This window comes from Microchirus variegatus (assembly GCF_963457635.1).
Source record: "Microchirus variegatus genome assembly, chromosome: 3".
Classification (NCBI taxonomy): Eukaryota; Metazoa; Chordata; class Actinopteri; order Pleuronectiformes; family Soleidae; genus Microchirus; species Microchirus variegatus.
Genome location: NC_139804.1, coordinates 14,024,233 through 14,052,217, shown reverse-complemented (window position 1 = coordinate 14,052,217; position 27,985 = coordinate 14,024,233). Strand labels below are relative to the sequence as shown.

Below are 27,985 nucleotides of genomic sequence, written 5' to 3'. Positions count from 1 at the left end.
ATGGAATTTGTCCGAGATTGGTCTCGATATCAGAGGACGTTGGTGATCACTGTGATGGTGTTCGAACTGGGTAAGTCCTCATTTTCAGTGGAGCAGTGGGAGACATAGACACAAGCTCTGAACATCACAGGAGGAACATTGTTAGACACTCTTAGACAACAGTATCATAAGAGAAACAGATAACACATAAGATATAAATAAACTGTTGTACAGCTTTTTTACAGGCAAATACAAAGTAGAGTGAAATGTACATAAAAAGTTGATTGTATGGTTTCATTGAAATTTAGATGGACAAACTTTGTCTACAAGAAAAGAGGAAATATTAAGAATAATATAACAGTAAATAAATCAAGCATATCATTTTACTAACAATAAGAAATCTATCTTCAAACAGTATCATTGTTTTTGCACTATGTTGTATTTACTAGTGTATTCGAAACTGGCAAATTGAGTTGTTTATCTCTCTATAAAAGTGTCTCATTGCTCCTCCATGTGTGATGAATGTGTAGCTGGTGCAGCAGCAGTCACTCGTGTGTCAGAACGGGGGGGCTGTGGGTCCACGCTCGACCCCCAATCCCTTATGAAACTCTGCTGACCCATTTTTCCCGCGACCTTTATTTAAATAAAGCGTCTGAAGCCCATTTAAAAGGTGGCGGAGCGGCAGCATGCAATGGTTGGTGGATGGATTGTTAAAGGTCACCATGGCAACGAGCTGAGTGTCCGGCTGCACTGCTGCACAGTTTTTTGTCTCTTCTCTGAAAAGGGGGGAGGGGGGGGGTGGAGTATTAAGGAGCGTGGCAAGAGACTTGGCACTTCAGGATTTAAAGACATAAACAACAGCTGAAAACAAAACTGGAAGCAGACAAGAGTGACTCAAAAATACAGTTTTCTTATATATATATAAAGTAAAGCTTCAATGAAATCAAGCCGCAGAACAAGTGCAGTTTAATCAAGGAGAAAAACAGGTCTGCCATCTCCAGATGACGCGCACAGATGAGTCAAGTGGATTTCAGGCTCTCGGAGAAACATGTGACTAATTAAAAAGGAATTTTGCTCTAAAAAAGTGTTGAAAGCCAGTGACCCAAACTAAAAACTGAAAATATCTAAGAGAAAGAGTTACAAAAAAAAATAAGTAATCTAAGTGATGAGGTGTCACACTTTTGAATGAAGAAAAGCAAAAAAGGATTTTAGGAAGGGTTGCATCAGGGGGCCACTTGGTTGATGTAGTGGTTAGCACTCTTGCCTTTCTGCATGGAGCTTGCATGTTCTCCCATTTGATTCGTAATGTCAGTTATAACAACATTAACCTGAGAAGTTAAATATCTCTGTTTCTTGTTTCTGTTTTTTATGTTCTTCTTGAGAGGAAATTAGATAATTAAATACAGCACACATGAGTGGACACCAGTGTGATTGACAGCTTGCCTCATTCCAAGTGACAAACTGACATGGTGTCAGTCAAAATGCTCTTCAAAACAACTGGAGGACTAAGACCACTTTTTATATTTGGTCTATGGCTATTATTCATGGGGTCATGGGTGATTTCTTTTGGTTCCCCCCATACACATTTGCATAGTTTTACCAAAATGAAATACACATTTTTATTTATCTTACCAAACATCTCTTGATCATGATTTGCTTAACAATTCAAAATGACAGATATGGTTGTAAATGTGTGGCTAAATTATGCACAATTTGCTTGTCATGATTTTTATAGTGATTTGGATTTGTGATGTTACAAAGCAGGTCCACATCGTAAGTTTGGGAAACCCAACTGATTTTAGCCACTTGATTAATGACTGACCTCAAAACTATTTATATTTGTGGGAGGGTGATGAGCAGTTTACCAAACAGCTCAAACACATTGTTCAGATATCGTAGACTTGAGCAGGCATGTTATTAGGTGAGCCTTTTGTAAAGAAACTATTCCAGTGGCCATGTTTTCACTCAGAGTGATGTTGCATACAATTTCGTTAATAGTATAGTTGCCTAAGTCATATTTGAACATTTTCGGAAAACAAGAAAAAACGATTTTTTTAGCAAGCACATTGGTAAAGTTACGCAGATATCACAATTACCAAAAAAAAATTACTTTTGCAATTATGCTATTAGGCTAACGATTTGGAGACGGAATTCAGATTTCCAACTCTGGAAGTAAGAACATTCTCACCAAACCCAATGTGATTCAAACATGGCTCTGCTAACCGTAGACATGTTGTGATGATGTTTGCATGCACAAAATACTGCATTGAGCTCTGTTATCAACTGGTCAGAGGTGGAAAGTAACGAAATACATTTACTCAAGTTACTGTATTGAATACTTTGTGTGTATTTTGTATTTTTTAAGTACAATTTAAGATCAGGATTTTGTATTTTACTTGAGTACGTATTGACTCAAGTATTGTACTTAGTTTCTCTATAAATCCTATCCATTACTGAATAAAAATAAAAATTCAGCACATTGAAGACCTACAGGGGGAAAATATACACCAGAACCAGATGAATGATGATGTGATTAGCACCAGCACTGGTGCGTGATCATAGAGGGCGCACGTCAAAAGTGATGTCATATCCCGCGTCGTGCCGGGCGCGTGAGCTAGTTTTGAATTTCTGACCCCTTGTCATATTTCTACTACCCTCACACCGCACGCAAAGTAACTAAGTAACTTTTACTTTTACATTTCAAATGAACTACTTTTTACTTCTACGTGAGTACATTTTCAGATGACTACTTTCACTTTTACTTGAGTAATATTTCATCAAAGTAATGGTACTTTTACTTGAGTACAATATTTTAGTACTTTTTCCACCTCTGCAACTGGTATTGCTAAAAATGGCTAAAAATTAGATACGTTTGTGTCCAAGGTTTTTCAACTCAACCCAGGACCAACATTAACTGCTTTTCACAAGAAATATATTTCTACATTAGGTCTTATTATTCAATGTTATTCTAGTTCTACTTAAAGAGATTGTTCAGTTTTCTAAGTCGGTTTTACCGAACTACTGACACAAAGTCAGTGGTGACTTCACTGAAAACATGGCTTCCAGTGGGGACACAAAAACAGATTATAGCCACGTAAAAGGACCAACTTATGAGATCTATGGCAGCAAATGTTAAGGATTATCTCAAGAATATGTTTGCCATGCTACCTTGCTGTGAAAAACAGCAGTTAACAGGAGCCGCTATAAGAACAGTTACAGCAACAAGCACTGTTTCGAGTGAAATCCTGCAAACAAGGAGTAGGCATGGCCTGCACATGAGCGCTGTCTGCGATAAACTCACCACTATCTAAGTACATTGTGTTGAAGAACACTGCTAAAAAAATCATCACCATCACTCAAACAGCTAATCTGACACTAATAATGACATCCCTATATCACCACAGTCAGATTCACTGAAATCTCATGTTTTCATCATTCTGATGTTTGATGTCCATATCCACGGTATTTATACTGGACTTTTGGTAAACCATCCATTCATCCATCCATTTTCTATAGCCTTATCCTCCACTTGAGGATCACTGGACTGCTGGTGCCAATCTCAGCTGACATAGGGCGAATGGGAGAGTCCACCCTGGACAGGTCACCAGTCCATCAGTCCACACATGGGGAGAACATGCAAACTCCACACAGACATGGTTGCCCTTTGGTCAACCACATCTCCTACCTCCCCCCGAACTGAAGAGACACACTAAGGTCTCTGGACAGCGTTTGTGGTTTGATCAGTTAGCTCAGTTCAGTGTTATTGTTAGCTGGAGATCCTGGTACCAGTCACTGCCTGGGATCAGCGTTGTCTGACAATAACCATGATCTATGAAGTGCTGTGAGACAAGGGCATGTGTGGGAGGAGCAGTTATCAGCTCTGTGGAATGTGTGAGGAGTTGATTGGCTTTAGATAGAGGGTTAAAGAGAGAGAGAGCGGAGACCCCCACTGTCCTTGTAAGCCTGCAGGACTCAGAAGATTACAGTGTGTGGAGGTTTAGAAGAAACGACACTTCAGCTTGGTTCAGATAAAAATGTATTCTCTTATGGACACAATCTATATTAGATGGATTTAGCAAATCATGTTTTCAGAATGCAAAGGTGATTCAACTGGAAGGTTGTGAATTTGATTCCTAGCTCCGCTAGTCTACATGCCGAGGTTTCCTTGGACAAGAGACTTAACCCTAATGACTGCGTGGGTGAAAGATGGCAACACTGAAGTATAAAGTTTGGGCACCCCCTTTAAATTTTCATGATTTTCCTTTATAAATCATTGGTTGTTTGGATAAGACATTTCAGTTAAATATATCATATAGGAGACAAACACAGTGATATTTGAGAAGTGAAAATGTGGAACAATTATTTAAACAAAATTAGGCATGTGCATAAATGTAGGCACCCTTGTAATTTTATTGATTTCAATACCTTTAGCACTAATTAATGGAACTCAAAATTGGTTTGGTAACCTCAGTGACCCTTGACCTCCATACACAGGTAAATCCAATCATGAGAAAAGGTATTTAAGGAGGTCAATTGTAAGTGTTTCTCCTCTTTGCATCTTCTCTGAAGAGTGGCAACATGGGAGCCTCAAAACAACTCAGAGATTTAAGCCCTCATTTTCAACTGTGAGGAACCATGTGAGGAATTGGAAGACCACAGGCACAGTTCTAGTTAAGGCCCAAAGTGGCAGACCAAGAAAAATCTCAGATAAGCAGAGGCGAAGGATGTTGAGAACAGTCACAGTCAACCCACAGACCAGCTCCAAAGACCTACAACATCATCTTGCTGCAGATGGTGTCACTGTGCATTGTTCAACTATTCAGTGCACTTTACACAAGGAGATGCTGTATGGAAGTGTAATGCAGAAAAAAGACTTTTCTCTGCACCTGCCACAAACAGAGTCGTTTGAGGTATGCTAAAGCACATTTGGAATAAGGTGCTGTGGACTGATGAAACTAAAATAGAGTTATTTGTGCAAAACAAGGGGCGTTATGCATGGCAGAAAAAGAACACCGCATTCCAAGAAAAGCACTTGCTACCCACAGTAAAATTTGGTGGCGGTTCCATCATGCCATGGTGCTGTGTGGCCAGTGCAGGGACTGGGAATGTTAATGTTTGTTAAAGTTGGGGTCGCATGGATTCCACTCAATATCAGCAGATTCTGGAGAACAATGTCCAGGAATCAGTGACAAAGGTGAAGTTGTGCCGGGGCTGGATCTTTCAACAAGACAACGACCCTAAACACTGCTTAAAATCTACGAAGGCATTCATGCAGAGGAACAAATACAACGTTCTGGAATGGCCATCTCAGTCCCCAGACCTGAATATTATTGAACATTTGTGGTGTGATTTAAAGCGGACTGTCCATGTTTGGAAACCATCAAACCTGACTGAACTGGAGATATTTTGTAAAGAAGAATGGTCCAAAATACTTTCTGCCAGAATCCAGACTCTAAATTGGAAGCTATAGGAAGCGTTTAGAAGCTGTTATTTCTGCAAAAGGAGGATGCACAATTTTTTTCTTTCTTGCCTAATTTTGTTTAAATAATTCTTGCACACTTTCTGTAAATCATATAAACTTTATTTCACTTCTTAAATATCACTGTGTTTGTCTCCTATATGATATATTTAACTGACATGTCTTATTCAAACAACCAATGATTTATAAAGGAAAATCATGAAAATGTACAGGGGTGCCCGAATTTTTCTACAATTCCAAAAGAAAAATGTATGTACTTAATTTACTTGTGGAAAGTTATATACACAAAAGTTGCCCTTAAAACAATATTTTTTAAAATATAAAAGTACGTTTTTACAAGGGAATTCAAGCTGCAGTGGAGTCAGCTGATCTCGCATTGAGCAGGAGCTGTAACCAAGAAATACAAATAAAAAAATACAAATAAATTGTAAACAAATAAATAAAATGAAAACATAGTTATTGGCTAAGGTCTGGCTCTATGATTCATCACTGCACCTCGTTCTAAGAGTAAACTGTTGACTTTTAGGTTATAAAGACCATACAGGTGCATGTTATCAGGAAGCAGGAACAACAGAGCATTTCTCATGAGGTGTCAGGTATGGAAGACATGGTGGTGGTGATGGGAGGGGAAGTGAGCGACTGATGTGAGGAGGAAGGATCAGATAAGCACTGTGATAGCAGATGCATGTGAAAGTAACTGGGATTGTCTCAGTGAATACAGTAAGAAATGAGGAAAGAAAGGTGTTACAGATGTTCTGAGACATTGTTTGTTGTTTGTGTGAGTGAAGTAGCCTGGCTAACCCCAGACTGCATCTCATTTTAGATTCAGTAATTATCTAGAAAGGGTGTCGTCAACTCCCACTTTCAAGAGGCGTGACCAAAGAATGCAGATCAAAATGTACACGTTTACGGATCGACCTAGTTAATGATCCAAATGATGGAAACGCGCTTGTTGAAATTATCGAGGTGCTATGGCTATTTAGTAATTGTGTCAAATTAATTTTCAAGAATTGTCAAGTGGAAGCCACATCCGAATTGAAAGACAGCGATTCTCTGTCATCATCATGTTAAACCTGCCTGTCGTTCCCCTGGGGATTGCAAGTTGTTCCCTTTCTTTAGTGATTCTAAAATTGGCCAAAATGGCTAAATGCCAGATGTGTCTGAGCTCATATAGTCACATATGAGCTTGAATCCCAGTACTTGGATCCTGATGTGTTCCACGGTAAAAACATATTAATAGATTACATTCGAATTCACTATACTCCTATAGAATTTATTATGTTATATCTGACTGAGAGCTTTTGCACCTCAGCAGGAGTTTGATCTGTGATTTCATCCTAAACTAATTTTCCACTTGCCTTGATTCCATTCTTCAGTCTGCAAATAAAATTGCCATGCTACCTTGTGATATCAGAGTTTCAATTTCCAGATCAGAGTTCTTCTTCTTGGCTGAATTACATTTCTACATGGTGCATGTGAATGGTTTTGCATGTAGAAGTAAATGGTCTGTATTTATATCGAGTTATTATTATTATTATTATTATTATTATTAATCGAGTTTTACAGCATGAAGGAGTTGCTGTGGCATCTTTGTTTGATGTTAGCAACTATACTGCAGCCAGATGTCATGACATAAGAGTCGATTGTTGTACACCAAATAGCATATAGCGTTTTTTGCACTCCTGGTTCAATGTCTGGAATTTGAATCTAATCTAATCTAAAAAAAAAAATATGTATGAGTAAAGCTCTGACAACTCCACCATGGAGATGTTAACGCAGGGAAAGAATTTCAATAGAGGGTTAGGGTTCGGGTTAGATCAAACTACCCAAATAAGCGTGCACAGGTTCATAATTCCAAGGAGTAATAATAATAATAAAAATAATGCATTATATTTGGAGGTGCCTTTCATGACACTCAAGGTCACCTTACAACAACAAAATAATAAGAACAATAATAACAACAACGGGCAGAGAGTTAGAGAGTTAGAGGGAGTAGGTCTGTTTAAAAATGTGGGTTTCAGATGGGATTTGAAGATGGAGAATGAGACAATGTTCGTCAGACGGGCAGGAAGCGCAGTGAGGCTGATAGATGAGCCAGATCTTAGTGTCCGGGAAGGGGTGTTGATGTGAAGGAGGTCAGAGAGGTTATGGATGGCCTTGAAGGTGTGAAGCAGAATTTTGAAATCGATGCGCAATTTAACCGGAAGCCAGTGAAGCTGTTGCAGAACAGGTGTGATGTGATTGATAGATGGGATCCTGGTGATGATTCGGGCGGCAGAGTTCTGAACCAATTGGAGTTTATGAATGGACTTGTGGGGAAGACCAATGAGAACGGAGTTAATAGTCAAGGCGGGATGTGACCAGGAAGTGGACCAGGATGTCAGTGGAGTTGGGAGTAAGGGATGGGCGGAGACGGTTGATGTTGCGTAGATGGTAATAGGCTGACCGAGTAGTGTTATTGATGTGGGTTTGGAATGGGAGAAAGAAATGTATTTCCATCCAACAATAATATTTATTACAATTTGAAAATATTACATTAAAACACCATACAATAGCTAAAATATGGGAAGGAGCTGTAGTAAATAAACAATTAATTAATAATTAATTAAGCTAATTTCCAAACTAAATAAATTGTACCAATAAACAAAAACAGCAACATTGTGGTGACTTGAATGTTAAGAAAAGAACTTGAATGAGAGAAAGCACGCAAACAAAATTACAAATAAACAAATCTCATCCTGGTGGTGACGAACGAGGTACGTGTTTTATAAATGAATACAACAATAATTGTTGAAATTCTATACTCCCCTTAAAATGATGTGTGCATCTGCCTTTCTTGGCCAGGTCACCCTGCTGTAACCTATAATTACACACGCATTCATAACTTGTAGATCATGATTATGGTACAAAGGAAATAAGAAAGAAAGACATACCAAGAGCGATCCGCAAGAGGGGCACCTGTGGAGGGAAAGGCAACCTAGGAAATTGCAAATAGCTATTGTCGTCATGGAATGTTGCTGAATGCGCCTTTAATATTTAATATCTATTTACTCTTCATTTCCAGGTCTGTGCACAGTGGCAGCTGACAACTGTGTCTCATCTCCCTGCAAAAATGGTGCCATATGTGTTCCAAATACAGATGATTATGTTTGCCTTTGCCCTAAAGAACCCGTGTGGTACACGGGTAAAAACTGTGATGTGCTGTATGATGCCTGTATCACAGCACCGTGTATAAACTGTACCGGCAACCGTGGGACTGGTGAGTTCTCGTGCCACTGCCCAGATGGTCTGATGGGGAACAACTGCACTGAGGACATAGATGGATGTGACAGCAACCCCTGCAATGGCACCAAGTCTTACTGTGTCAATAGAAACAACAGCCGTCATTCCTGCCACTGTCCCATTGGCTCGGAGGAAACATGTCAGAACGGTGGCACATGTACGGATATCCCTGATACTGGCCACAGGTGTCTGTGTGCTGCTGGATACCAGGGGACAAACTGTGAGAGGAACACTGACGAATGCCTGTCTGAGCCCTGTCAGAACGGAGCCATCTGTAAAGACGGTGTCAACGCCTACCAATGTTTCTGTGTGCCTGGATTTCAAGGCTATCACTGTGATTTGGACATTAATGAATGTGCCTCACGCCCCTGTCAAAACAATGGCACATGTCTGGATATGGTGGATCACTACACATGTGACTGTGCTCCAGGATTCAAAGGTAAGACACTGGTTATAGTGTGTCAGGGTTTATACTTACATTAAAGCTGCTGTCAATTACAGTTTGTCAACTTTTAGCTAAATTCCCGTCTGCTACTGCATTCCTATCTCTCCTTCTAGGTTTTCTTGGACTGTAAAACCAACCTTATTTTTGAATGCATAAGTAACTCTAAGTTTAAATTTGTTTAATCTGTGAATGGAGCAAAATTGCTTTTATAATGTCTGTAAAAGTATTGATAGCAAATCAGCTTCACATCAGTGTAGTATCACAGAGTGGGAAGACAACTTGAGGAATGGCCTCACATTTCTCTTTTGATGATACTCTCGTACGGTGGCAAATGCACTGCAATGTCCCAAAACACATACAAAAGGAATGTGCCACAGAAGAAAAATGATCTGTAGAAATCCAGAACACAGTCCAACTTTTGTTTTGTTACCTGGCTCTCTTTAAGTGACTTTAGTGTTGCTGTTGTCTGCAGCTCTTGGCAGCCACATGCTTATTACTACAATAATTATGTGTGTTGCTCATCTCATATCTTGGCCCACTGCCACTCCGTCTCTCTTTCCATCAGGGATTAACTGTGAGGTGGAGATTGATGAGTGCGAGGTGCACCCCTGCCAGAATGGCGCCACCTGCCGAGACCACATTGCCATGTACAGGTGTGAGTGCGTAGCGGGCTTCCAGGGCCATGACTGCGAGGTCAATATTGATGAATGCGCCAGCAAGCCTTGTCTGAACGATGGCACGTGCATCGACGGGGTCAACAGGTAAGATCATGTGCGTGTTTATACTGCGAGAACTACAGAAGTGTTTGAATTATTTTGTTTTTTTGTGGGTGCTGAGGTCTGACACACACCACAGATATTTTAACTTTAGGAAAACGGATTTAATGTTTATGAACTGAAGATTACACCATACTTACACCAACATCAGGTATTGGGTTCAATGCTGCCCTGGTGTACTCATATTTTTATTGGCAAAACTACTTGTTGAATGGGGTCTGCCGTACCTGATTGCCTTGACTCAGAATAAATGGCTGGAAAAACAAACAAACGTGAATTAGTTATTTGTGACAATCCTTTCAAAAAGTGTGTATGTTTTACTGTAGCAGAAGATATTATCCAAATATTTGAGAATTGATTTCTGAAAAGTTAATTAACAATGGGTTACATGGCAGAGCAGCAGCTGGTGCTGGAACTGCAATGGACTGGTGACCTGTCCAGGGTGTGTAGAGTATATAGAGGTAAAACATTGTGAATGAACAATAACACTCAACTCCAATCAAATGAGCAGACCCATGATCCCATCCTGCTCACATGTAACTACTATAATTCTAATCTGTCTGTGTTTATCTGTCCCTCTCTTGTTGAGCCTGGATAAGCCAGTGTGTCACATCCAACAGTGTGTGTGTGTTGTGTCAGCTCCAGATTGCATGGCAGACATTAAAGGATGCCAGTGATGAGAATTAATCCACTGAACAGTGAGTCACAGTAGTGAGGCATTAAAGGGCTGGAGGTGCTGACAATACCTGGTATAGTGGTATAACTGTTGGGAACAGCAGGGGGTGAGGGAAATGATGGGTGAATATATAAGATGAGACATCTGAGCTTTCTTGTCACTCTCATTTCAAAAAGAATTGTCTCTGTTTCTATCTTTATTTAATGCTTTTTTTATTGTTGTCATTTGCATCTCTACTTTTTCCCCGTAGCTACAAATGTGACTGCGAAGGAACAGGCTTTGTGGGTGACCACTGTGAAGAAGATATTCCTGAATGTGCTTCCAACCCCTGCAAACATGAAGCCACTTGCTTGGAGGGAATCAATCTATACCAGTGTCTTTGCTGGCCAGGTACACTGGGACTCACCACTGGCTCTGATATTACCCAACCCTTGTAGGTTTTAACAATCACCTTGGACATAGCAAGGATTTTGGAACGAGTTTAAAGGCCCAATATGCAACATTCCATACCACAAAATGTCAGGAAACTGGCTGCTTTGATGCCCAATTCTGATATATTGCTTGATTTGATTGGATTTTTCTATTATTATTTATTTGACAACTTGCTTACATTTGAAAATCTGCATTTACACTGGAGAGACCGAACTGGAAATGGTTAGTATGCTGACATGGAGTGAAGGTGGAAGTGGTGAAAGTGGTTTTATTTTGAAATCCTTGTCCCATTGACTTAAAAGGCAGGAAACCTTGCCATGAGTGCACTGGCTTCAGCCTTCTCCTCCATTGTATTGGCCAAAAAAGATTCATGTGATCATAGATAGTCGCCATGCATGTTTACATCATTTGATGCAGTCTAATGTTCAGGGATTATTGAATCTATCTGCTTACAGTGTAGATGCTCATTTACATTCTCATTCATATATGATTTATTTCCACGTACAACTGATGCCTAGAACCAATTATGAATTCAAAATAATTGTTTGAACTTCTTCTTTTATGTGTTTGTATGCGTGCGTCCAGGTTATGAGGGAGAGAACTGTCAGGTGGATATAGATGAGTGTGAGCACAATCCCTGTGAGAATGGTGGCATGTGTTTCCAGCGTTCAGACGCCCAGAACTATGGGCTGTTCCCTGAACTCGGCACTGCCACGCTCACATATGAAAGTGCAGCTGGATTCATCTGCCAATGTGTGACAGGCTTTACAGGTGAGCAACGTCACAGCAAAGACACCTTCACATTCTCGGTTAACTGGTCATGAACTGACAGAAGGCGTTTGTTCCTCATGCAGGAGACAACTGCTCCATCAACGTGGATGAGTGTGAGTCAGCGCCATGTCAGCATGGAGGACAGTGTCAGGACCTGGTCGACTCTTATCAGTGTGTGTGTCCAGATGGATTCACAGGTAAGAGGAGCAACTCATCTGCTCTCCTGCTCTTTTTTCTACCACTTACCACTGTAAATGGAAAGCATGACCTCCAGCCAGAACCACCCTACAGGCCATCTCTAATATGACTAATTGAGTTATTCCCATCTTGACCCGCATGGTCATAATCAACACGAGGTTAAAACACGTTGACCTCATCTTCTTCTGAACATAAGTGAGCAAGTTAAAGGGATAAGTCTGACTTGTTTGAAGTCTCTCTCACATACAGCTGTGCTTAAGAGCAGCAAGCTTTTTGAAAACAATGAAACAAGGAAGACATTTTGAAGTCATCAACTGTCCAACAGTGGAAATGACTTTAACTGATAAGAAATGAGCTCATACTAAAATGAAGGGAAAAAAATAAATACAATAAAATAATAATAATAACAATAATAATAATATATAATTGGGGAGTCAGAAAAATTTAGCTTTTTGCCTTTTATATATTCTACATATAACAGTAACTGGAGGCCCATGGGCCAGCATCAGTATTGATGATGAGTGCTAACTGACAATTAACTGACATATGTCTGGTTTGAAAAAGAAAAACAAACAAACAAACAAACAAACAGAAAAATCTTTAGAGATTTTTTTAATGTTTAGAGAGTAAACTAACTAGCATATGTCAAATGTGATATGATGTACAGTTATTATTAACATTACAAACAGCGTAAATATATTTTGTTAAAAGCATTTTTTATTTTATTTTAAATCTGTGTCTAAAAAGAGTCTTTGTAACAAGTTGATGATTAAATATATGATGATGTCACCATTATCACCGGGACACTATTGTTAGTTCAAGGCTGTTCACAAATGTTTTTTTCTGGGTCTTTTGTGTGCTTTGTCTCTGACAAAAAAAGTTTTAAGACACAAGCAACAGTTTTTATTTATTTATTTGTTAAATTACACTTTTCTTAAATTAGATTGAATAGTTTAAATTGGGGTTTGCCTGATGAAGATACAATGTTTTTATATTCAAAATGATGCTGAACTGTTTGTTTCCCTTTTATTGCTTAGTGTTAATTTTTCACAAGTCATACAGGCCAGTTTAGTCAGATAACTCACAATCTTCTTCAACAAACACTAAAAAGGGTTTATCCTCCTCCTGCTGACCACTCCTCATGGTCCACCAAGGCATTCATTCGTCATTAGAGGAGATTTAGCTCTGCATCACTCACGACAGGGACGCTGAAGTTGGATCTGTGCTTGGAAGCGAGGAATTCAACCACAAGCTTTCGTTAACAAAATTGGGAAGATAATTTGCCACCGATGTTATGGCCACACGATGTTAAGCCACAAAAGAGTGAGCAGTCAGTTGGGATGATAGTAGGCATATGGTATAGAGGAGCACAATGGAAAACAACAAAGCCAATAAAGAGGCCATATGTCAGACAGCCATGTTGGGCATTAAACGGGGGTCTCTTAGGAAATTTGTCCGTGGGAGGGGGATTACAGCAAAGCTGCTTAGCAGACTAATTAAGGCCTGAAAAAGGACAAAGACGTAATGGTTTGTTCTTTTTTTTCTGGATCTGTATTCCATTCCTGATATATATATATATATATATATATATATATATATATATATAAACATATATATATATATATATATATATATATATGTTATAAACTAAATCAGCATCTGCAGCAGTGAACAATGATGGAGGGAAAACAAGAGACGAACTGCTCCTCCTGTGTTGTCTTCGTTACACATCAGCCATGTACATGTGGTACATTTCACATTCATTATGAAACAAACAAATATTGTAGCTATTACAAGCCAATTAACTAGTTAGTCAGATAGTTAGTAAGTTAGTTAGCTCTAGTTAGTTAATTCAACAATAGACAAATGAAACAAAAACAAGTCTTCAGTATTCTGGAGGGAAAAAAGAATAACATTGAAAACAAGGCTTCTCAAAAACTAATATGTTTTTTTCTTCTTTTTCTTTTACCCACACAGTAAAAAATATGCAGTTTCACAGTACTGTAAGAATCATTTTAACACCATTTCAGATTACAACCAAATCCATGACCGTATTAATTTTAACTATTTCATTATTAAAGTAACGCACAGTGAGTTGCATAGACTAAAATAGGTATTCAACTATTTAGTGTTAAATTAAGACTAAAAGAGTTCAATTTAACTCTAATGTTAATTGGTGTTAAATTGCTTGAGTGTCCTTATTTGAAATAGAGAAGGTGTAACTTTTACTTTATGTCACTTGGTACAACACTTGTTTTGAGTAGTAAAGTAAACGCATATTCAAGGCAAGTTTGTGCCATTCTTAGACGAGGCAATTCATAGTGCTTTACAGGCAAGCAAATACATTGGAAATTAAAACACAATCAATTCAAAAAAATAGAAATCAAAACAATGTAAAACCGTACAACAATTTAAAATCAAGCAGAAATTAATAAAACTGTGGATTTTATTTTAAAACCATTAAAATCAATCAACAGGAAAGTTAAAGTGGTTAAAATTTGCAATATTAGAAAGCTACAGTAAACAATAATGTTTTCAACCCTGATTTAAACCAGCTGACAGTTTGTTCAAGCCTCAGGTGTTCAGGGAGTTTGTTCCACAGGTGAGGAGCATAGAAGCTAAATGCAGAGTAAACCTGTCCATGATGACCTGAGGGGTCTGGATGCTTCATAACCAGTGAGCAGCTCTGACATGTATTTAGGCCCAAGACCATTCAGTAGACCAGTAGCAGGATTTTAAACTTGATCATTTGACACACAGGGAGCCAGTGCAGTGATTTAAGGACAGGTGTGATATGGTCCATTTTCCTGACATATGTGAGGTGCTCAACAATACAATACGCAGGTGAACAGGATGAGGCTCATCAAGAGAACAGGGAAGGGAGGGCTGAACAGAGACAGCAGGTAAGTGGGATTAACAACACAAAACAAAGCAGAGAGAGACACAAACGGAGACAAACAAGACACAGGCATGAGAGTTGGTTTGTAGATGAGAGGATACAAGTAAAATGCATGAAGAATTCCAAGGAACTCAGATTTAAGAAGACAGAATTGGACGTTTCCATTCCAAGAAGATGACTAATTACGTAAACGTCAGTGTTATTATTAGATCCACAGTAGAAGACAGGGCATCATAAAAACTACTGATTCAACCAATTATACAACCATTATACCATCTAGTGCTGCTCCCTTGTGGTCGACCAAACATTTTTTATTCACTGCAGAAAAAAAAACAAAAAAAACCACCCTGCATATTAGTCCTCTGAGAAGGGATCTCTCCTCTTTGAGGTTTGCGTGGAGTCTTTATTTATTCGATATGAGGGTCTGAGGACAGAGGGAGTCACTAGATGTACAGAGTGTAAAGCTCTTCGAGACAAATTGTGTTTGTGATGTTAAATGAAATGGACTTGATTTGACTATTAACTCGTGTGCCGCATGAAATCAAAAATCGAACTTATTTTTTTGTCTCCCTAATGTCACTCACTTATGCCATTACTAATGTAATATTAGTTGTGTTGCGAATCAAGGTTTTCAATATTTTTCTGCCTTTAAAAATGCCCTAAACTACTGCAACAACCAACAACACAAGCAGGGGGAGAAACGAGCTGCAGATTCAAAAAATAAAAAATAAAAAAAATAAATGCAATGTGAGGAACAAGCTGCAAAAGAACAATTATCTGCAGATAGCCAAAACAGTACTCCGGGTCTGTGGGAGCGCTCGTGTGTCGTGCAGGTCTACGTCCAGCTGTTACGATACTCTGGGACTGCTTCATTCTTATTTTATTACTCAACTCTTCTTTGTCATGGCTCATAAAACCAAAACACACAACAATATTGCAATGTTTGGCTCTATGTGTTTGGTGCAGTTGTGCTCAGGTCCGGCCCCACCTGAACCTGTGGAACTGCAGGCTGCTTTATTGACACCCTTCTGCCACTAGTGGGCATCCATAGGCCACGGACCACAGAGGGCAACGCGCACTGCGCTGCATTCCACTTGTCAAAGGTTGACAGGACCCAGATGGAGCCTGGAAGCTGCTTGGGCTGGGCTGCAGACAGGGGAGGAGAGGCGAGGTGTGAGGGAGGGAGGGATGGATGGAGAAGGGAGGGAAAGAAAAACCGGGCAGGGCTGACTTGTAATCACTCCTGCCTGGTACAGAGTGGAGGAGTGACAGGGATTGTATACAGTAACCATCACAAAGAGCAAGTGTGTGTGTGGGTGAGAGAGAGAGAGAGAGAGAGAGAGAGAGAGACTGCTACCCAGCAGTGTGAAGAATGTGTTGTCAGTTGACTCAGTGGATCATGGTTGTAAGGAGGCTGCTGCTGCTGCTGCTCCTGTGCTGCTGCTGTGGGCTCTGGGGCCTTACAGGTATAGTCTGGTACAGCACATTCCAGTACTATATTAACTAAGAAAGAAGCTGCGTGTGTGTGTGTGTGATGTCCTAGCGTAGACATGACTGACAGCTTGATGGTTCATTGGGCGTTTTCGGTTTTATTTATAGGACTGTGATAATGCAAGTCGACTGATGCTTCCAGAGTTTGATGTCGGATGAGGTGAATCTGTGTGTGTGTGTATGTGTGTGTGTTACAGGCAAGTCTGTCACTGTCACTTTACAGTCACATGATGGGGACTTGTCTTCAATATGGGGATGAAAAACAAGTCCCAATAACTTAAATGACTAGATTGTGAGCTGCACGGTTAGGTTCAGGTTAGGGTTAGGGCACATAGCACAATATATCTACCTCCAGTTGTTACTGTAATTATTGGCTATTTCCTCCTCATTTCCTCATCTGCTAATTACACAGATAATGAGTCTTAATCAAATCTGCCTGTACATCTGTATCTGGATGCAAACCTCTGCTCCAGTTCCACTTACTGGGCTCCCGTTTGTGCACGTTTTATGGCTGAAAAGTTAAAAAGCGGAATCACTGTCGTTGAATTAAAATGCTTAATGTGTACTTCTCTCCATACAGGTGTACACTGTGAGGTGGACATCAATGAGTGTGATAGCAATCCCTGCCACAATGGCGCCACATGCGAAGATGCTGTCAATTCCTATCAGTGCCACTGCCCGCCGCCAGAGCCTGGCCTGGAGCCCTGGGGCGGGAAAGACTGTGACATCCGCCTGGTCGGCTGCCAACAGCACCAGTGCCAACACGGAGCAGGTTGTTACCCGATGCTGACAGAGGATGGAGAGCACGGATATACCTGCCTGTGTACGGCTGGCTGGACTGGAGAACATTGCAACACCTCAACCACCTTCTCCTTTAACTCTGAGGGCTACGTTCACATGCAGCTGCCAGGTTTCAAAAACCGGACCAGGCGAGAGAATGATGACCATAACCACAGCCTCCAAATGCAGCTGAGATTCAAGACCACTCTACCTGACATGTTGATGTACTATCGTGGCACCTTTGAGCGATACGCTTCCTTGGAGCTTGTTAGTGGCTCGCTCCAAGCAAGGATAAAGTCAGGGATGGTTCTGTTGCAGGTCATCTACCCTGGCCCAGTCAATAATGGAGAATGGCACCAGGTCTCTGTGACCATGAATGAGAGGCTGGTCCTGACTGTAACACCTGGCTGTGAGGAAAAGTGCCATGTCATAAATGAGGACCACAACCAACTGATCTTCCTCCAGCCCAGCTCCTTTCAACAGCTCTACGTAGGAGGAGCACCACCGGAATATTTAGGCCATACGTCCAGTGGGAGAGGGTTCATTGGCTGTATGGAAGACCTCAGAGTTGACCATACACTGCTTCTGCCTCAGGACCTCATCAGAGAAGAGAACCATGGCCTGAAGCTGGGATGCAGCAAACAAGACTGGTGTCAGGATGACCCATGCATGGCCCATGGGCAGTGTGTGGACATGTGGGTTCGTGCCAGATGTCAGTGTCACCGGCCGTACTACGGAGAGCGTTGTGAGAAGGGTGAGTGTCGTTTTAGGTCAATGCTTAAGATCACACTGTGGCTTTTGTATCTATCTTTTAATCAATCAGAATCTGAGTGAATCTGAAAACCATTACCATCAACATTAACATCTTGGTAAAACAGTAAATAAATGGTAAATAAAATGTACTGCTTTACTGAAGGAGTTAATTCAGAAGTATGCAGTGGGTGGGAGATATTCAGGTCTACAAATACAAATTTGAACTACTGGTAGTCAGGAGGATAGACTGCTGAAGGTCAGATCTGAGTCTATCAGCACACCAAAGTTTTTGATTTGAGACTATGACTCAACGGCAGTCCTCTTCTCTTCAATGACCTCACTTTTCTCAGAAAAATTTGGATCATCCTGTAATTTACTTGCTCTAAGTATGATAGTCAGTGTTAGACATCTGCAGGATATCTACATTTGACTTCTTGAACTCAACTTTTTAACACATTTTGTTAAAAAGTTGAGTTCAAGAAATTGCTGAGTTGATTTAAAAACTACTTTTGCAAGAGGACGATTAGAGATTGGTTTATAATTGGTTAACAAGCATCCAGAATACTTTTTTTTTTCTTTTTTTAGAGATCGGCTTAATCAGCTTAAGGTCTTTAGGAACTGTCTTGTGACTGTAAACAAATTTTTAATGCCTTCAAGTAAAATATTGCATGTACATGTGTGTTGGGATCCAAATGTGACAGTTTGTGCCTTTTCCTCCTTAGAGTACCCATCCTGGACCTTCGGCCATGAGAACACCACCAGCTACTCTGCCTTCAGTATCTCTGAAACACATGGAGACAACTTCACTGTTTCGTTTTTAATGCGCTCCCTCAAACACAATGGTCTGCTCCTGCAGCTCCGTCGAGAACAAAAGCCTTACCTTACAATCTACCTGAAGGAAGGCACTGTTGCTGTCTACAACCCTCACACTACATTGCTGTCAGAGGCTACATTTGTCACAGATGGCCACAGTAACTTAGTGTCTCTTAAGTTTCGCTATGGCCATGTGGTCTTTGCTAAAGCAGGGGACCATCGTGCCTTAGGAAATGTCAGTGTAGAGGCAGGGGATGTTGCTTATGTTGGGGGGCTCCCTGTAGGCAACAGCATGAATGCCTGGGGTGGAAACTTCAAGGGCTGCCTGCAGGACATCCGGCTGGACAACAAGCACCTGACCATGGAGGGTCATCCAGATAGGGAGGACGTTTACCAGGCCAGCACGGAGGAGAGCGTGCTGCAAGGATGCCAAAGCGATAACACATGCAAGGTAAAAGAAATACAGTTTACAGTTGTAATTGGTAATTCCTTCCATTATACAGTCCCCACGAATGTGACCTCAAGTGCTACTGCTGCAGGTGTAAAATGAATATCAACCAAATACATTTAATTTAATTGGAATCAGCATAATCATGGGTTTTTGGGTAATTGTTAAAATGGTATACTCTAAAGTCTGGACTGTTTCCTCTGTAATAACAGCATTCTACTTGCTACTAGCTTCTAGCTATGCTTATATGCCTTTTTAGCATGTATGCAAAGGTAGAGCTGTGACTCCTGGGAATTAGAGTATTTATGAGAGAGCAAAATTCATACCTATTGAGTAACAGAATGATGCATTTCAGTCAAGACACTGTTGATGTCTTGATTCAATTTTATCCTGTTTTTGTGCTCATTTTCCTCTCAGTAAAATTAAATTCAAATTGATTAAAATGAAATTGATCATAGGTGTGAAGGTGAGTGTGAATGGTTTGTCTCTGTGTGTGGTTGTTCGTCTCCATCTTTCACCCTTTGTCCCCTGGGATTCATTTCAGTGGCCCGACGTTCCCCCATATGGTAGATAAAGTGGTAGACAATGGAAGAATAGAGTAGATAGAAATAAACCAGCTGACAGAACCGATCAGGATGATACAAAATAAACTGGTAACTGGAGGATAGTGTGTGGTTGCATCTGAGACAACTAAAACCGGATTCTACCCCTTTTTCCATAGCATAAAATGAAAACATTGCAGGACTGTTTAAGTTTTGTTGGGCGACAATCTTTACAAGTATAAAAAGGATGAAGGATAAATCAGACTGAAGTGTTGAACAAGTTGATTGTTTGAGCTGATTAGCAAAGCCAACTTATCCCATGGGCACCAAACCAAATGTTCTTAGTCCATTTGAAAACTCCAACTAACATTCATGGTCACTGTGGCATGTTATGAAAATAAACATACAGAATCACATCCCATATGATCCAAGTTCAAAATGCTATCTGGTCCATATTCACTTGAATGGAAAGCAGCTCACACCGTTTGCATTAGTGCATTGTGCTGCTGACAAACACCTGGGCACAAACATTGACCTGCATTTGAATAATTTTGTCTTGTAAGTCATCACTAAGTCCTTTTACAGCTTTAAGCCAATCGGTCGCATCAGGTGAGAGATTTTACAAGTGACGGTGTAATCCATCCATCTGTGTTTGTTTGTGCACAGGATGAGCCCTGTTTCAACGGTGGACAGTGCCAGGTCACCTGGAATGACTTCAAATGTAACTGTTCCATCAACTACTCAGGCCGGCTATGTGACACTCGTCTGTGGTGTGTGGACAGCCCTTGCTTTGATGGAGTGCGGTGTGTGGACTTACATGATGGTTATGAGTGTGAGTAATCCAAGTCATCAAGGTTAAGTGGCAATAATTTTAGCAGTTAATCTTATTCATAGTCGAGGAAAGTTTGACTGGTGCCGTCTCACAATGTATGGACAAACTGTCTATCGATGACGCTCACTGACATAAAAAGAAAAAAGAATCATCATAAAGTAAGTGAGGTACTCTCTCTATATTATTTTAAAACCTTGCTATAGACCCCAGGTCACTAATCCTATTAGGATCCAGATATATTACCATTTATTTATCTATTACCAGCAGTATCAGACTGAATACATCTGGTCTTTACATTAACCCCTGTATGGAAACATTTTTTTCCAGACAGGCAGCATTATATTTTCAACTTTCTGATAAACGTTCCCTCCAAGAAACACATCACAATAAAAGCGTGTAAAATAAACACGATATTGAGTTAATATGCATTGTAACATGAGTGAATTTGGCATCTAGATTCACAATTTCATGAATGATTGTGCCCCTAACTTGGGGCACAGTAAAATAACACAAATAATACAGTAAGACTTTATATACACACACTTTACCATCTACCCTGAACTGCTGACTGGGAACCTGAGTCGTGGATACAAACTTCAGCATTGTGATTTACGACAGCATGATGCGATCAGTGTCTGGGTTCTAATCACGGTGCCACATCTGCTCACTTAAAGCAGTGATTCACCTCTGCTGTCCTCAAGATCTTTGGTGATCTGGTTGTGTGATAATAACAAATGGAACCCTATACTATAGTTTTGGTTGAAAATACCATTTTCAAAATCAAAAGTATTTATAAATGTTAACTTTTGTTAACTTTCCAAAATGATTTCATTGATTTGAATAGTTGTTTGAGTGTATGCAGGAAAGCTCCATTGTAGAGACAGACACTTTCTGAACATTTTTGACTTTTCAAAAATGCTAATATTTGGTCTTCTCCTCTCATAGGTCTAACTGAAGCCATGTTCCACGACAACTCTCTCCTGTATGTTGCCAACAGCTCCCTGATTGGTTCTGTTACCAACGTCACCATGGACATACGAACGCGAGACAAGGACGGGATCTTGTTGCGGGCCGATAGCAAAGCCGAGGTCTTCTGTGTGATCCTGGTCAACTCCTCTCTGCTGGTCAAGCTGTACAGTGTGGAGAGTGCAGAGCTGCTGGCCTTCAAAAGTGACAGGAGCATCGCAGATGGAATGTGGCACCAGATCCAGCTGAACATGGTTGACCCCACAAAGTCAGCATCGCGCTGGCATCTCACCGTGGATGGACAAAGAGCTGGTGGCAGCTTTGGTGTTGCTGGCAATCTCAACTTCCTCAATCACACGGAGATCTGGCTGGCTGAGAAATACACCGGATGCTTAGCGGACGTCAGAGTGGGCGGAGTCTACCTGCCACTCATAAATGTACCAGAAGCCCCTCAAATGAGCAGCTTCTCCAGACTGGGCGGTCATGAGGCAGTCATCGGGTGCCAAGGTGCACCAGTTTGTGATTCCCAGCCCTGCCTCAACCAGGCTGTGTGTCAGGACCAGTTTTTTGAGTTTAACTGCAGCTGTAGCCCAGGGTGGGAAGGGGAGCTGTGTGAGGTAGAGATAAACGAGTGTTTGTCAAATCCTTGTGTCTATGGTACATGTACAGACCTCCTGGCAGATTACCAGTGTGACTGTGAGCCTGGATACACGGGGAAAAAGTGTCAGGAGGAGCTCGATAACTGTCTGGAATTCAGATGTGTGAATGGAGGAACCTGCGTGGAAACTGTGGCAACTCACACCTGCTCCTGTCTTCCTGGATATATCGGCAAACGCTGTCAGTAAGTACACACCTTCATATCTCCATAATGTACTTTTTAGATTATTTTGGGAAGAGTCTGAAAACCCATATTTTCATTTATCCCTGAATTCAGGCAGTTTACCTGCATGTTGTTGGACTGTGGGAGAATGATCCTGTGATATTTCAAGTTTGTTAATATTGACACGATTACTTATGATACAGAGATGAAATCCTTGTCTAGATACTCACTTACTTCACCCCACAGAGTGGGAGTGAAGTATTGTTTTTAGTGGCTCTGTGTGTCTGTCTGTTTGTTTGTGTTTCCGCACTTGGCAATATGACAAACAGAGAAAAGACTTCTTGCATGAATGTGATGAAGTCTGCCATCTCTGATTGCCTCGTTGTTCCTGTTTGTTAATTGCCTTAACATAGTAGAATGGACATAGGTGTAAACCTCCAGTGTGTAATGCGTTCCAGAGCCCATCCAAACAAATGGGATGTGGGACTTATCCTACCTGAATTGTACTAGCTCCTACTTCAAAGCGATCAAGTAATTGAAGTCGATTGTTAGAAAACATGGACGATCGCGGCACTTTCACTCTATGTTTGAAAAGGCATTTTGACTGTCAGCAATTCAGTTTACTACAAGCAAGCCGTATATGTAAAAGCGATACATATCGATATATAACGTCATGAGTATACTTTTACCGTAGCCCTACATATCTTCATGCTAACAGATAACAACGACGACATAATTTCACGCCATAACATGAAAATCAAGTTGTGATGAAATTGCTGTGTCTAAAACAACTCTACACGCAGGAAAATAAAGTTTATAGCCTATTCTTCGTGCCATCAGTCTCGGTACATTTAGTGGACATATATACCACCTCCAGTCACATCTCCTCAGTCTTTCAGGTTTCCATTTTTGTATTAAAAGTATCTGTGCTTCAATGTTATTCAGCTGCAACAACAGCAGTCTTTCTCTCTCTGACGCCATTGCTCACTTTAGCTAGAAGCACAACCTTGCGTATCGACCCCTACTGATCGGGCGGGAATTTCGCAGTGCGTATCCGGCACCAGAGGTGGAAAGTGACAAAATACATTTACTCAAGTTACTGTATTGAACTTACTGTATTTTGTGGGCGTGCGCCAAAAGTGGCGTAATATTCTGTCGCGCCGGGCGCGTTTACAGCCTATTCTTGTGACTCCATGGGCGCCACCAATATTCTCCGACTTCATTTTGGTGAAGTCAGGGTAGGTCAATCAGCTTCGACTGAATCATCGACTTCACGAGTAGGAGGTCCCACATTTAGACAGGCATTCCAGTGCACTTTTTCTAGTTGGAGGTAGGATAAGTCCCACGTCCAACTGGTTTGGACGGGCTCTGGAACGCAGAAAAACTCCTAGGGTTAGGTACCATTCATAATTGAACCGATATGGTACCGGTATCGGTATCTGGAATTCGGTGCTGGTACCAAACGGTACCTTATTTCGGAGCCACTTTCATCCACACTCTTCATCTGAAAAACTGTGCTCGCACTGTGCAAGTTTTGTGCATGGGTGGAAACACTGTGTTACCTCATGATAGTCAGAGTCTCAAATAGCCAAAATCAGAGATGAGCTCTTAGATGAGGTCAGTATCAAACATCTGCTTCCATCAGGGTGTGTTTGCTGCAGCTACACAAAGTCCAGTGAAAAAGGTACAATGTGTTGCTTTAACTTTTGGAGAATTTTGAGGGTTGTTTTGTTTGTGTTGCTGTGCAACAGGTCTGCTTCATACAGAGGCCTGCTCAGGCTGTTTTATTTATAAAGTAGAGGTAGATTGTGTAGCTGTACAGCAGAGTTCTCAAACACATGTGGTCCCCATGAATGATTTAAATTGGGTTGCCATATTTTGTTCTTGCTGATGTTCTTTTGCCTCTGTTTGGTCTTCATGAGCATACATGGATGGAACATTATTAGTGTGCTGCATCCTTTATCTGAAAACTAGTCTCTGTTTTTAATACTAAGCTCTTACTAAGGGAACATTTAGACCAGGGTTTACGCTAGCTGGTATATGCCGAATTTTGGCCGTTGTCATTGGAATTCGAAAGTCAAAGTCAAAGAGCTCTCTGAAGTAATGCGCGCATCAGATTGATGATGAACTGAACAGGATGTCTAGAAATAAATAGACATCTCTGGGCCAGTTTTCCAGGGGAAATCTACCCTGACTGAGCACCACCATAATTCCCCGTAATTCTCACACCTGCCGAACGTGGTTTTGTGCTCTAAAACTGAATCAAAATAGCCTAAAAACACAATCCTTACTTCAATGAGTGACTTTTTATGTGTTTAGGTTTATGACTTGAGATTTGCAGCTAGTGGCTTTTTCGAAAAAAGTCTGTAAAGTCGCTAAATATGTGCACAGAATAAACTAAACAGAATAACATAAACTAAAACAAACAAAGATTATGTGCATCTCTTTCTCTGTCTCCGTTTTCTGTTATTATTTCTGTTATCTATTTTCTTGTTTACAATGTCGTGTTCTCTATTTTTTGGTGTTGGTTTCCTGAAACGACAAAAAAAAGATATTTTATGTTTCGTACCGTTTCTGTCTGGACATGGCCTAAATCCCAATTTATACTCCTGCGTAAAGTGCAGTCATCAAATTTGCCAGCCGACAAGTACCTGTAGTGGGTTTCTTCGTCCATGTCCCTCAGCTGTCCAATAAGGCTGTTAAATTTGCCTGCCATCAGTCTCGGTACATTTAGTGGACATATATACCACCTCCAGTCACATCTCCTCACATCTCCTCAGTCTTTCACGTTTCCATTTTTGTATTAAAAGTATCTGTGCTTCAATGTTATTCAGCTGCAACAACAGCAGTCTTTTTCTCTCGGACGCCAGTGCTCACTGTAGCTAGAAGCACAACCTTGCGTATCGACCCCTACTGATCGGGCGGGAATTTGCAGTGCATATCCGGCACCAGAGGTGGAAAGTAACGAAATACATTTACTCAAGTTACTGTATTGAATACTTTTTTTTGTGTATTTTGTATTTTTTAAGTACAATTTAAGATCAGGATTTTGTATTTTACTTGAGTACGTATTGACTCAAGTATTGTACTTAGTTACTTTATAAATCCTATCCGTTACTGAGTAAAAATAAAAATTCAGCACAATGAAGACCTACAGGGGGAAAATATACACCAGAACCAGACGAATGATGATGTGATTAGCACTAGCACTGGCGCATGAACATAGAGGGCGCGCGCCAAAAGTGGCGTAATATTCTGTGTCGTGCCGGGCGTGTGAGCTCCAAAATAGTTTTGGATTTCTGACCCCTTGTCATATTTCTACTACCCTCACACCCCACGCAAAGTAACTAAGTAACTTTTACTTAAAGTACATTTCAAAAATGAACTACTTTTTACTTCTACTTGAGTACATTTTCAGATGACTACTTTTACTTCTACTTGAGTAATATTTCATCAAAGTATTGGTACTTTTACTTGAGTACAATATTTTAGTACTTTTTCCACCTCTGTCCGGCACCACAACAAGAACTCTGAGGGCTCGAGGGGTCTCCGTGTCTACGCAGTTGGTTAACGCATTACGCAGTTGTAGAAGTATAATGTGGGCTTAAGAATACTGCATGTCTATAATTTTGAAATGTTACCACCACATGGGCCATTAAAACAGGGCAAGAAACAATACAAGAAACATTTATCACGTCAAACTGCTGAAAGGCTTTTTTTTATTTTTATCAGCAGCAGAATTCACTTCTGGAAATGTGTGAGTAGTAAGTTGCTGTTGTCTCCATCTGTCTTGACATATCACTTTCTGTGTGCTATACTGGTATACAAAGTCGTTTCGAACCCTGTTGCATAAAAAACTTGACATTTCCAGGAGAGAAGAACCCAATGAGCAGTGGCAAGCACCTTACAGCAAAAAGATCCAGACTGTATCGTCTGCTGAATGTGTGTGGGTTTTCTCTGGGTACTTCAGTTTCCTCCCACAGTCCAAAAGCATGCAGAAGTTAAATTGACATATTTCTAAATTCACTGTAGGTGTGAATGTGACAGTGAATGATTGTCCGTCAGTCTACCTTTCGCCCTATGTCAGCTGGGATTGACTCCAGCGCCCTGCAACCCCTGTGTGGCAGATAACAGTAGAAATGATATAAAACGAGTGAATTAATAAATGTTGTAGGCTTGCTTCCTTGCTGGGTTTTGTAGCTCAGTTTATCCCAGTCCAATTGAAACACCAGATCTACAGAACATACAATCCATTGTTAAGACTTTTATTTGAGTGTGTTTCCAGGTCTTACTTGTTGCATTCATGTGCAAAAAAATAGACCTGATGTGAGTCGTGAGGAATCCAGAGGCTGTGGTTCAGCAGCATGATTGATGAACATGGGCACTGAATGAGGAATGTCTTTCTGGAGGAATCTGCATCCAGTTTAGCCTGCAGGGCTTTTAGAGAAGGGTTTATTACAGGACTATTGTATAAGACTGTGATAAGTCGTAGCAAGTGGTAAAATAATGATCTGTGTGTCCAATAGGTGGCGTTTCCCCCCAATGGCGTGTGATGCAAAAACTGAATGTCTTAATGGAGGGGTTTGTATTGGAGGCAGCACTGGAGGAAACTGCACCTGCAAGCCTGGATACACTGGTGCCAGGTGAGAACACCGCACACACACACAAACACAAACACACACACACTGTCTGAACCAAGTGTAAAGGTCAGAGGAGAGAGAGTGTGTGCATGTGAGCAGCTGCTCTGTGTCAGTCAGCGTTGTGTTTAAACCCTCGCTGATGTGTTTCAGGTGCGAGACAGAAATAGATGAGTGTGATTCCAGCCCCTGTCTCAACGGTGCCACCTGTCTGGACAGACTCAACCACGTCCAGTGCTTGTGTGTGCCGGGCTTCAGCGGCTCGCTGTGCGACAGAAATGTAAGTGACAATGAGCAAATTGACTTTCACAGAACCTGGATGTGAGCATGTGATAGTTTTCAAATCCACAGCTCAGGAACCAGGTTCACTGCTGTAGCTGCTAATGAACCATAATCTAGAAATAATGTCTGAAGACTAATAACCATAGCTGACTGTGGTATGCACACTCCCTGTCCATTCCCTTGTCAGTTTTAGAGAACCTTTCCCAGCTGGAAAGGAAACGTTTTCTCTCTCTCCTGCACCAAAAAATTAAGCATTATTAGCTCATGTGGGACAAAGGAACTGTATAAATCATCTAATAATGAAATTATAACCCCTGACATATTATACAAGAGCTGTCAGATGTCTGGATTAGAATCTACAACTTTAAAATGACTGTTTTAACACTGGTTTTCTCTTATAGAAGGAGGAGCACACAGAACGAATCCCCTGGCTGGTGGTGACCATCCCTCTCCTCACCCTGTGCATGTTACTTGCCATCCTGGTGGTGTTTTTCCTCGTCATGACCGCCCGGAAGAAGCGTCAGTCGGAGGGCACGTACAGCCCTAGCTCGCAAGAAGTCGCTGGCGCCAGGCTGGAGATGGGTAGCGTCCTCAAAGTGCCCCCAGAGGAGAGGCTGATCTGAGTCCTGCAACTCTGCCTCATGCATTTACATCCAGTGGATGTACTGTATTTAAGTATAGGGC

General features: G+C 40.9%; 1 protein-coding gene across 1 annotated transcript; it reads left to right on the top strand.

Annotated features, from left to right (window-relative positions):
• On the top strand, positions 1-27,924 carry LOC310924478 (protein crumbs homolog 2-like; the record flags this gene model as incomplete). Its single annotated transcript, XM_083886221.1, has 13 exons — positions 1-70; positions 8,523-9,179; positions 9,751-9,946; positions 10,888-11,027; positions 11,655-11,840; positions 11,924-12,037; positions 17,009-17,962; positions 18,684-19,225; positions 20,431-20,596; positions 21,542-22,403; positions 26,909-27,025; positions 27,173-27,299; positions 27,703-27,924. 13 exons carry the CDS (start codon positions 1-3, stop codon positions 27,922-27,924), a joined length of 4,353 nt encoding a protein of 1,450 aa, XP_083742347.1.
• Positions 27,925-27,985: the final 61 nt, after the last annotated feature.